A 12,452-nucleotide genomic window follows, 5' to 3' on the forward strand; every position below is an offset into this window, starting at 1 on the left:
CACAGTAATAATCCACTCTCCTAAATTCTAAGGAAGTAATATGAAAACAACTCTCTGCACCTAGAGGAAGAGCCACCACTAAGTGCTTTTTGCTCAGTTTGGAATTATTTCAGTGTATCAATCAGTGACTTGCGCACATACAAAACTTCCACGGGCAACAAAACCCACCAAAACCATCCCGATTCTGCTTTTAACTCCTTGAAACTGTTGCCTCACTTTCTAACAAGATTCCCTGGGCAACCAAAAAACTGTAATTTGTGTTTAAAATGTGAGGCCTGAAGCCTGTGAGTTATTTGGTATGATTAATTTTTTATACCCCAGAGGCTTTCACTTCAACTGACCTCCTCTCACGGCACTGCTCAATGGTAGGATAAAAGCAGGAGCCGCTTTATGTAGGAACAAATAGATGCTTTTTTAAAGTATAATTTCAAGAAATTACTCTTCCCCCATTTCTCATGGTATTTTTCAGTTCTCTGCTTCTTTATGTTGCAGACAGGTTGGCTGTAAGCTTTCCATTTATTAGAATTTCCAGCCTCTTGTACTTGTCTTAGGTTGTTGGGATATTGCTTAGCAAAATGCATTTAATAGAAATGGAGGGAGAACAATCAGCACTGAGATGGGAAGGTCAGACTGTGCTCACAGGGAAAGGCTATTTCTGATCCAAACCCACTTCCACATGTTTCTCCAAACATGGAGAAACTTGGAGACCTCAAGGCAGCGTGCAGCTTCCTCCTGAGAGGCAGCTCCCAGCTCTGCTCTGGGACAGGAACAGCAGCCAGGGCACGGCTGGAGCTGGGCCAGGGCAGGTCAGGCTGGAGCTCAGGGAAAGGTTCTTCCCCCAGAGGGTGCTGGCACTGCCCAGGGTGGGGTTGTTGGGGTGTCTAGGCAGGGCCAGGGGCTGGACTGGGTGATCCCTGCAGGTCCCTTCCCACTCAGGATATTCTACAATACCATATCCAGATCCCACCCTCATTTCCTAATGCAGCACTCTACATTGCAATATTCCACAAAACAGAACATGAATGTGGTTGTCAGCTGTGTACAGCCATGTCTTGTTGGTTTAAAACTTGAATTTATATACTGCCAATATGCTGACCTTCCCTTAATTATAGATGCTAAACCTTGCAAATTATTCATGGGACCTTGAGAAGACACAACTCATCTTCTAGGGTTTAATGGAACATGCCTTAGGAGTGAGATTTCCTTATGTAAGAGTTGGAGCACTACTCAGCCAACAGAAGAGTCACAGAGAAAACAAAGAAGATTAAGCAGCTACACAAACACTGATGTATTTAAAAGGCAAAAATCTGTATATAGTCAAAACAACCTCCCAGTTCCCTTTCACAGACAGATAAAATAATTTGCATTTTGGAAGCATCTTGTATGACAGATGCAAAAAGGAAGGGAGAGCTGGAATGAAGCCTGTGCCACATGTATTCTCATCACCAGTAGAGCCAAGTGCAGCAGCAAACATGCAAGCTGGAAAGACAGAATAAAATCCTGATAAGATCAACTGATCAGAAACACTTTTTGCCTTGCCTTCCTATTCCACTTATTATTATTAAGAAGATAAACTAATGGGAAGGTATTTGTTTCTAAATAAAGTAATGTATGTAAAATTCCCCCATAGAAATTTCAGCATCAGTTACAAATTCTGATCTTATCAAGATTTGTTTTAAATTGCAAATGCCAAAGCATACCTATGTTTAGGGCTCAGATTTGCAGAGTTCAAAGCTCACCTTGAGACCCAGGCAACCTGAGAGGTGCCTGGACTGCCAACTACTCATTTCCAGGGACATAGCCCCAAACCAGTGAGGCCTAAATCAAGCACAAAGCAGTCAAACACACAGTAAATTAAATACAGGAGAGGATGCAATGCCCCAGAAGAAACAAACTGACCCAGACATGAATGCAACTAAAGCGTCACCCTTCAAAATACAAATCTTTGTGCCTCTGAAGATACAGCTGAAGCGTTGCAATGAAGTGACACACAATAATTCAGACTGGGGATAAATTAATAACAGGCTTAATTTCATGTTTGACACCAGTGGCCAAGAGGATTTATTTTTCTCAAAAAGTGGTTTTGTACAAATTGGTTTGCTTGCATTTTTTCAAGACTCTGCTGTTTTGGATCAGGATCTATTTGTATGATTCAGCTGCCCTGTGTTGTCAGAGTGGATGTTTTTTTTCATGCTGCTGCCTCTCTCTGTTGAATATTCCATTATTCCCATCCCAAATCAGACTACTATCCTGCAGAAAACTTAAGGAGTGCTAAACTTATGTCAACTGCCAGTTACCATTAAATAAAAATTGCTAAAACCATGAAGTTGTAGTGCACAGTAACTGCCTACAACCACCACATGAAATGCTAGGAATCCCAGCTGGTTAATACTTCCCAGTCTTGTTCTTTTCCAGCATGGCAACGGAATTGTTGACGCTGTTATTAGGTTATCCCCAAACAAGGATCCACAGAAGCTCACAGGCTCAGAGTGACTGTCTAGGGATGCAAAAGGAGATTATGTTGCTTTGCAGCAAACCACACTCACCAGAGAGCGCTCCCAGATCAACTGATGCTCAATCTCACAGCTGGCAAAGCACTTGGGTAAAAAGTATTATAAAGCAGAAAACAAGAGATCCTTATTTTACAGTACCCGCCACTGCCTTACCAAACTGCTTTGCCTTAAGGTAAAAGTTAAAAATGTTCAGAAGCTGTTCGAAACACCCTGGCAATGAAATTTGTGTTTTTCAGTGGATTTTCTCACTGCCATTGATCTGATCACAACATCCTGACCAGCCTACTCAGATGATAGACAGATAAAAGAGATTTTGACCAGAAGTAAAAGTAATGCTAGAAAACACACAGTGTGCCCAAACCTTCGAAAGACTAAATTCTGTCATGAACAAGAATCCAATATATTACACAACACACAGCAATCACCTCCAATCACTACATCGATGTCTTGGCAACATGAAACAATCTCAAGATCAAGACTTAAATTATCAAAATGAGGTTGTTGGGCAATATGATTCCTCTGCCCACCCCCACTGGTCTCCTTTCCCATCTCTTTTGCGGGACAGGTACTCTCGCATGAAGGGCTCTTTATTCCAAAACCCCTCTGCAGAGAACAAAGTAGTGACATTGCAAGAGCTGCCTTAGTGCAGCAGCAGCAGGTGAAAAGAGGGGATAAAGTCAGTGTTTATAAATGCCATCAATTTTGTGCTGTTCATTCCACTTCCCTCATTCCATAAATGAAGTGTCTTAGGTTGCAAGATGTGGATGGGGATGTGTATTCTATTGCCACCTGTTAGAGGTGGGGCAGTTATCTTCTGTTCATTGGGCAGTTTTCTTTATCTCTTCATAGGACCAATCCTCCCTCCGGAGAAATATCTTCTGTTCATGGCCACTGAGTGTCCCTGCATGGCTGAGAAAATTCCAGCATCCCATGGGCAGAGGCTGCGCCCAGGGGAGCAGCCAAGCATTCCTACCTGGATCCAATCTGCCCTTGGAACAGCACAGCAGCCTTTGCCCACTGCATTCCCAGAGGAGCAGCTTTCTTCCCCACTGCATTCCCAGAGGAGCAGCTTTCTGCCCCACTGCATTCCCAGAGGAGCAGCTTTCTTCCCCACTGCATTCCCAGAGGAGCAGCTTTCTTCCCCACTGCATTCCCAGAGGGAGCCCAGGCCCATCTCCAGCAGCCCTGGAGCTTCAGAGGAAAACTCCAGCCTTGTGCAGGATCCTGCTCCAGCAGAAGCACAGCTGGCACTGCAGGAGGGCTGAGCCCCCATGGAATGGGACTGCTGCCACCACCCTGCCCCACAGCCTGCCAGGGCCTGCTCTGACCCTGGCAGTGTTGTTTTGTATTACTGCATTTTTACCTTTATTTTTTAATATATATTTTTTCCTAATAAAGAACTGTTATTCCTACTCCCATATCTTTTCCTGAGAGCCCCTTAATTTCAAAATTGTAATAATTCGGAGGGAAGGGGTTTACATTTTTCATTTCAAGGGATGCTTCTGCCTTTCTTAACAAACACCTGTCTTTTCAAACCAAGTCACACAAAGCTCTGCCTTGGTGCCACACTCAACTCGGGAACTAGCATTATGAGCAGCCAGATCTGCCTTCCTGTAATCTCGAAAAACTTGGGACTTAAAATTGACTCTTGACACAACCTCAAAACAACCTGAGTTTCAACCAGAAAAAACCCACCAGAAGCTCATGTTGTATCACTGAGCTGAGGAACAGTGGTTCATTAGGAATGTGGTTTCTTCACCTACAAAACCCAAAAGGAGCATTTTTGTCCCCATATTAACACTCCAGAGGCTCTTGTAGCTGAGCTCTGCAGGACCTGCCTCACTTCTGCTCTCAAAACAACTTTCTGCAATTGATTTTTCCTACCACACAGTCTCCAAAGTGAAGTGGGAGAAGGTGCTAGAGTGACATTAAGCACTTGGTAGAGGACTCCTGCAAACAAAGCCTGTCTTAAACCAAGCTGGATTTAATCCTCAATTGAATTATTCTGGTCAGTTTGATATCTTAGAGCTGCAACCTTGTATACCCCCTCTCCCCAGGAGCACCCAACCCACACCCAAGAGTGTCCAACAGACCCTACACTTTGAATGCCATCCAGCAATGACTCAGAGTCTGATGGCTCCTGCTTTGAGAAAGGAATACTGAAGGTTAGTCCAAGAAGTCATTAACACAGATCATATATAGCTTTTTTTTTGTTAATAAGCAGTGGAAAGAAAGATCTGATTTGCAATAACATTTATTAATGGATAAATGTACATATTTACAAAGAAAAATCTGAGAAAAAATACAAAACCAAAAAAGTGTTCCAAAAGAGAGCATTTTAGGTAAAAAAGAAAGTGTTTCTAGTCCTCTCAGGACTAGTCTAACAGGACTGTCTACCATTGCTAAAAGATCCCAAAGGGGCTCAAACCAAGGCCCGTCCTTCCCTCCAGCCCCACAAACCACAAAAGATGCAGAGACACAAGAGGAATCACCTCTGTCAGGTTCTCCAGTGTCACCCACCCTTGGTACAGACCAAGGAGTTTCTGCATGAATCCATAACCCTTTCTCGGGCTGAATTTATCCAGAAAGCTTCCTCCCTCATCCTGTAGGTCAGAACAGGCACCATCAACTCATGACAAGGAAAAAAGAAAACCCAGTAAACCAGTGAAACAATTCGCAGAGTGACAAATTACTAACACTGATGTGAAGTGAAAGACTTTGCCCATAATCATTAGGATCTGGACTTGATGATCCTTGAGGGTCCCTTCCAACTCAGGGTATTTCATGAGTCTATGATAACCTTCCCAGGAGCCGGTGGTACAGCCAAGCCTCATTCCTCCAAACACAAACTACTTCCCTTGGTGCTGAGGAAATCCACCTCTACTGATTATTTCAGGACAGGAGGGAGATATGGAATACCTGCTCTTTAGAGTCATCACTAGTTACTGGACAAACACAAGAGAGGGCAGCCAGTCTTGGCTGAACACTGCCCTGACTGAGCTGCCCATAGAGAGTCCTCAGCTCACCTTCCATCACTGCTCGAGTGAGGCAGAAGGTGGGAAGAGATGCAGCCAACACCCTCATTTATCTGCTCCCTTTTAGCAGTCGAAAAAGAAAAAGGGATGTTGTTTTACAGCAATGAAGACCTCAAGTATCATCACACACAGAGCCCCACACCCAGCACAGCCTCGGAACTGAATCAGAGTTCCAAGCTATTGCCTCTGGCACATCTGCTGCTTCAAAATACGGGCTTCCACTTTTTCCTAAAGCAAGAAAGCACAAGAAACTCCTGTGTGTTTTAGGTGGTGTCCAAAAGAGCTGGAATCTGGGTAAGGAGATTCAGGAAGTGAGTGTGGAGCCAACCCTCGATATCATGACAGGAAGCACTGAACCCTCTACAGGTCCCAGCGGGATCCTACACACGAGCATCAGAGTGACCACACCACAAAGCACTGGGCAAAACTGCAGGCAGACTCATCCTGCCTATGTCACCAGTGTGCCAGTCACCAGAATGCCATTTTCTGCAGCAGGAAAACCAGGATTTCTCATGCCAACCTGGATGAGGTTACATGCTGCAGACATTTCCAGCTTCTCTGCAGGAGGGATAACGCAGCTCTCCATCGCTCATAGCCTGGCACTGCACCAGCCAGGCTGAACAAGGTGTGTGAATCTCTGTGTCAATGGGTGCCAGTGTCAGGGCAGGCAGAGAGGAGCTGCTGGTGTTCCCAGCAAGTTTATTCCTGAGGAAAATAGGAGTGAAGTTCATGTATTGGTTCCTTTATAGATCCCCTGAGATCTCAGCCTTTTAACAGCAGTAGAGCCAATCAGCTCTCCCTGTGCACAGGGATGACAGCAGGACTCACAAAATCCTCCTCTTGGTGCTGCATCCTGTGCTGACATCACAGGAAAAGGGGGAAACCAGAGCACCAAGGTGTAAAAGATATGGAATGTGCACAAACGGGATACAGAATGTGCAAGAATCCTTACGTGGATTGCCATGGACTGTCACTCCCTTTGCATCACAAGCAAACAGGGAAAAAAGCAGAGGAGTGACTAGGAAAGGGGCTCTAGCCCAGCGGGCACATCCCTGGGACTTTGGGCAGATGAGGCTTCTGTTCCTGCTAAGTTACAGGCTTTCTCTGTCAGGAGGGATCATATCTACCTGGAGGAATATGGATAACTGGCACCTAAACTGCCAGAGACACAGAAAGCATTTGTTCAATTTCTTTATACTCTGCAGTGATAACTGGTATATAAATCCCAAAAATGTTCCTGAGCGTTCTCAGAGTGTAAAGTTTCCAAGGTTTTTTGCTGATGACAACCAGCCTTATCTCAAGATTAAAAAAGAGAGAAAGAGACCACTTGAATTAAAGAGTTACAGAATTGAGGAGAGGTGACAGAGCCCATCTCTTATCCCGCTGGGATGAGACACCCCGAGCACTCCGGCCTAAGGTTGCTCTGGTCAAAAAGTTTTAGAATTCAGGTCCTTTGAAAATGGGTGACAGAGCTATAGAAACCATGGCTTTGCCAAAGCCACCAGTGTGGCTTCCAGGTTCTTGTCACTGGATCAGAAATGCAGTAAACTCAGCAGTGCTCACTGCAGCATCCCAAGCAGTGATCCTGAGCAGTGGCTTTGGGAAGGAAGCACCTGTGTGTTCAAACTCCACGAAATATGAACAGAAAATGGACAGAGAGATCCAAACAACTCCTGTTTCTTCCCTCTTCACGCCAGGTTGGGGAGAACAAACAATCCCTGTTCTTCATCACAACTGTTACTATTTTGGAAAGGAGATGCAGGCAGGGAATGCCAGCCACAAGTATCCCCTGACTTCTTCCACCCTGCATTTTCTGCACAGAATAAGGCATCCCAGCATCCTCCCTCACCTCTCCTCTCCAGGGCCCACCTCCATCTTCCTAAACTCCACGCCAGATGTGCTGGAGTCCAAGTGCATTCCAAGGGATGCTCCACTGCCAACACCCTCCTTCAAACCAGACTACACCTGGCCAACAACCCTCAGACTTCTACACTTCCGAGTGCCAAAGGAGGAAGACTGTGTATTAAAGGCAGTGTATTAAAAAGGGAAGAATATTTTTCAATGAAAAATCAGCATCCTCACAAAACAAAGTCCTAAAGGCACAAACTGGTGAACTAATCGGAGCAGGTTACAAGAGGAATTGGAAAGATTCCTGTGGGATTAAAACAAAGGGTTTCACTAGCAATCTAAGTTTCTGAGACAGCATTTAGAACCTCAACCTGTACCTCAAGAGCGAGAGGTGGCTCGAGTGGCCCATGATAACCCATGGACCCTCAGACCAGACAGCATATGCCATGTTTGCCTTATTCCTTCAAGTTTATCTGCTAGCTTCCTAAATAATACTGTTCACACAGATACAGATCTAGAAAGGCTTATAAATACTGGTATTTATATATATTCACACATTTTAGTCCATGTAATAAAGGTCTGCTCCTTTCTCTTCCATGCTGCTGGAGCAGCTGCCACCACTGGTGACACTGGGGGGTGTTCTCAGAGTGACTGTGTCCAGCCCAGTCCTCCAGTGGACACAGGAGAACATGGATTAGTGCTGAAAGGAGAAATGGGAGGCTCAGCTCAGCCCCATCATTACTATTTACAGAAAAGAAACCCCTTAGACACAAAGTCTCACATTCCCTCCAGTTCACAAAGCAGCTCTGCTCAGTCCAGCTGGGCTGGAGCCTGCACAGCTCAGCCAGGATAACTTGGATAAATGGGAGCATCATCCAGACACTTACATTGTAGGCAGTGGAAAAACAACTGGCATGCAACAGTTTGGTTAAAGAAGTCAAAAACAATTGAAGGCTTTAACATTAGAATTGTGTCCTGATGTGGCTAAGCCAACATGCCAACAGAGGGAATGCTCAAACAACAGGTAACTCCATCTCTGTGACCAAAGCAAACATGCCTCAGTTAGTTCCACACAAATTAAATAAAACACATCCCAAGTGCACCAAGACCTTCAGATTAAAAAAAAAAAAAAAAAAATCTATGTTTACAATAAATATTTCCTTGGAATGGGTTTTCTCCTGTAACACTATGTATTTTCTTGGATGTGAGAACAGGGGTGGAGAGGGAAGCTGGGATACTTTGTCACAGGCTTCCCACACTAGAAAACGAAAAGCAGACCCTGTCCCTAAGTTATTGCCAAGAGGAGCAATGAGCACTTTTTATTTAAATGCCAATCTGAGTGTCCTAGAAATTTCGTGTTTATGGATTAGATTCCAATGTTCTTCCTAGAGAGTCAACCTCTTGTTGTCCACAGAGGCTGTGGATTCCCATGCCTGGAATTGTTCAAGGCCAGGTTGAATGGGACTTGGAACAACCTGGTCCAGGGGAAGGTTCCCTGCCCATAGCAGAGGGGGAACAAGATGATCTTTATGGGCCCTTCCAACCCCAAACCATTCCAGGATTCTGTGATTCAGCAGATTCCTGTAAAGCACGTTTGAGATCAGTGTCAAATGTTCTTCAGGTTGTGAATATCTTACATTTAAAACAACAAGCTTAAAAGCAATTCTCCAGCAGTTCCTTATGGGAAGTCTTCAGGGGCTTGGGAAACCACTCTCTTCTCAGGATTTCCTCTCCTCATCTGCCCTCCCACAGCAGCTGGGAACACAATTCAAGGAATTTGCTTTTGCACCATAGGAAACTTCAGAATGGACCTGGCAATCCACAACCACTCCTGCCAGGTCCCATCACAGCCACACAAGGACATACAGCAGGATTAACACGACAGTCACAGGGTGTCCCCCGCAGGGACAGCGAACTACGGAGATCAAAGACCAGGACAAGAAGATGCAGCAGAGACTACAGCCCAGAAATTCAGGAGCTTTGGTCTTGAGGTTTCAACATGACCCTGTTGCCACTCAGAGAAAGAGCAGCCACCAAACAGTCAGTGCTATGACCAGGAGAAAGGACATCATAAAGGGAATACGAGGAGAAGGAAAAATGCTAGAGTACAGCTGACACTTTTTGAGTGATTTCTGCTCTTCAGGGATTGTAATAGAAACCTTTGGAAGAGTTGCTTCACTTGCTGGCCGGGGAAAGGCTGTCTCAGTAGGTATCTCCTGCTCTTTTAGTTTGTCTTCATTCTGTACTAACAGAGGCCGTTCCTGTGTCTGCTTTCGTGGTAGAAGATCAAGAAAGACAGAGAGAGATGAACAAAAATGACAGATGGAAAGTGCCCAAAATGACACTTGGAGATGTGCAAAGCATTATGGCAGCTCTTCTCAACATAAAATAAACTGCCCTGGGGAGCAGAGCTGCTGGTGGCCTGGGTCACACCAGCCCTGGAGCTACAGAACCATGTTCTCTCTGCAGAGCTCATCAACATCTGCATCAGGATCATGGGTGTTTGGTGACTGTCCTCCCAGAAAAGTGGATGCCCAAAATCCTCCAGAGTGTTTTGGAATTTGAATGGTGAGAAAAATGTTTGAAGCATTCAAAACAGGAATGGTGCAGTACAAAATGTAGTCTCTGACACCTTCCTAATCTACAGTGCCCTTAAAACCCAGCGTTTGGAAAACCCCATGGAACAGCCAGATTGCAGAGCAGATACAAAACACTTTTCCAAAGTTCTGATCAGAGTATCAAAATTTCAAAATTTCAATTGGTTTGAAAATTCTATTGAACAAGTGAAAAACTGTAAATCTTAGAAATCCCATGCATGGAACGGGCAGGGTGGCAGTAGGAGCAGTGCAAACTCCTGGAATTTTGCTCCGTGTTTTAGCATTTTTGTTTCTGGAGTCTAAAGAATGATAAAAACCCAGAATGAGTAAATCAGCACACAGGACCATGCAAGGGCTTCAGCACTTCTGCTGAAGAAAGGAAAGATTGTGGGAATGTTGCTGTTCAGTAACTCTACATCCCTTTAGTTTGCCAGCCCTGGTCAAACCCAAGTGTACTTAGGAGAGGAAAAACTTGGCTCTAAGCTCCCTCAGCTGAGCCAACCTCCGCTGGTCAGTGCGGTATTTTGGGACTGGTTCTTTGCACACCCCTAAGTGGTGAGAATTTGGGAGAAAGTAGCTGGGAGACTGGGCAGCGAAAAAAAATATAAAATGCAAGAGTAACATGATCATTAAAACAACAACAACAAAAAAAAAAAAAAAAAAAAAGAGAAGGAAAGAAAGACAACATAAAAAGAACAGGGAACAGTTAAATTTTCAGAATTGCTTTTGTCTCCGAATACACGGTTATATTGGTCATGCAGCTTTTTCAAACCAGCCATGCACCAAAATAAGCAAAGACTGAAAGCTGCAAAAGCTGCAGCAGTGCCAAAGTCCTCTGGGTGTGAGTTATGAAACTACTTCATGTAGCAAAAAAAAAAAAACCACATTATCCAGCAGCTGCTGTTGAACTTTTGCTCAGTGCCATTGCAATAGCAAGTCTGGTTCAGAAGCACAAATCAGAGCAGCAGCTTTGCCTCAAGCCCACCAACCTGTCTCTCAGAAGATGGGACAGTGACTTTCTTGACCTGGACACACAAAGCGTGTTACGGTTCAGTTGTCTCGTAATAAAACATAGAGGAATAGCAGAGAAGTGGCCTCTGGCAAAAAACCCTTTGGCCACTAAGGCAGGGTGAAGGTACCATCATGAACAGGAGCGATGGCTTTGCACCATGATTTACAATCCTTAATTACCATCTGATTTATGACCCTTCAGTACATGCAGGTGAGGGAAAACTTTCTCCCCGGTCAGTGCCTGGAGAAGATGCATTTCTGGAAGTTCAAAGCAGGATGTAGCAACCTCAGAGTGAGATCATTTCAAAGAGGACCAGATTAAGAAGAAACTTCCAGAAATGCAAATCTAGGGCTGACACCAATTCTGCAGTGCTGCAGATCCACTGCAGCCTTAGGTGGGACAAGCCCACACCATCCAGTTATGGTGACCAGCAGCCCTCCAAGGTCTCAGTGTGGTCACCTTGCAAGAAATTCTTCTTAAACACCAAGAATAACATTCTTGAACTGCAGTTGTAGAGCTTGAGAGCCTCTGCTCTGTCCCACCCACTGGGCACCGTGAGCAGAGCTCTGCTGCCCACACTCCTGAGGAATCTAGGCTGAGGCTCAGCCACAGAGGGTGAAGTCTGTCCATGTGTTCAACAGGGTAATCCCAACAATAGGCCGCCCGCAAAAGCAGTGGCTGCCCCTGGATCCCTGGAAGGTCAGGCTGGATGGGGCTTGGAGGAACCCAGGACAGGGGAAGGTGCCCCAGCCCATGGCAGGGGCGGGACTGGAAGGGCTTTAAGTTCCCTTCCAGTCTAAACCATCCTGATTTAGTTCATTTTGGAGATCTCGCTTTTCCAGTAGGCAAAAAAAGCCCTTTAGCTGTCCTGGCTTTACTCCAAGCTTTGAGGAGCCTGTAGTCAACTTGGTGTTAAACCCCTTGTACATGTTACAATTACCCTCCATCCACTGAAAGATTATTTCCTGATTAATAAGTATCTGCCTTGTTTGAACATAAAATACTAGTTCATCTGCAGGGCTGTGGGAAGGAAGGGGAAAACTGGCCTTTCTACCAAGAGAGTCTTCAATTGCCACTACTTGCAGTCAGGATGCAATTTTTCTGTTGCAATAAAAAATTGCATTTACCACTTAAAAGACTGATTACCACAGGCACTAACTACAGTTTTACTCACAGACTCCAAATCTGAGCCAGTTAGCACCAGCATTACGCAGAGGTGTCTGCTAGCCAAGAAGAAACCAGTTGGTGACTGTTTTTTCCTTGAAAAATTACCTTTTTAAGCAAATTAGCAGAGAAACTGTGAGTGTATGTGGTTACTAACACACAGTTCCTGGAAGGAGGGAGAGTCTCATCATGTTTGAACAGCCCTGCTGTGGCCACCCAGGTAGTCTTCTCAAAGCCTCCACAGTAGATCAGCACCTGGCGTTCCTAATGCAAGTCTAAACCC

General features: G+C 44.9%; 1 protein-coding gene across 33 annotated transcripts in view; it reads right to left on the reverse strand.

Annotated features, from left to right (window-relative positions):
* EPB41 (erythrocyte membrane protein band 4.1) overlaps positions 1-12,452 on the reverse strand; it is a 95,601-nt gene that overhangs the window by 10,572 nt on the left and 72,577 nt on the right. For 2 of the 33 annotated variants that reach the window (XM_053998693.1, XM_053998692.1), the window contains 2 exons: positions 10,968-11,018; positions 9,734-10,578 (listed from right to left, as the gene is read on the reverse strand). The exons of 29 other annotated variants lie outside the window; for them this stretch is intronic. In XM_053998693.1, coding sequence (XP_053854668.1) covers positions 10,450-10,578; positions 10,968-11,018 — 180 coding nt within the window. In that variant the 3' untranslated portion in view covers positions 9,734-10,449. Of the gene's footprint in view, positions 1-4,749; positions 9,664-9,733; positions 10,579-10,967; positions 11,019-12,383; positions 12,445-12,452 lie in introns of those variants that run through there. 2 more of the 33 variants (XM_053998691.1, XM_053998682.1) reach the window with 2 other exon arrangements.

This window comes from Vidua macroura, chromosome 25 (genome assembly GCF_024509145.1).
Source record: "Vidua macroura isolate BioBank_ID:100142 chromosome 25, ASM2450914v1, whole genome shotgun sequence".
Lineage (NCBI taxonomy): Eukaryota > Metazoa > Chordata > Aves > Passeriformes > Viduidae > Vidua > Vidua macroura.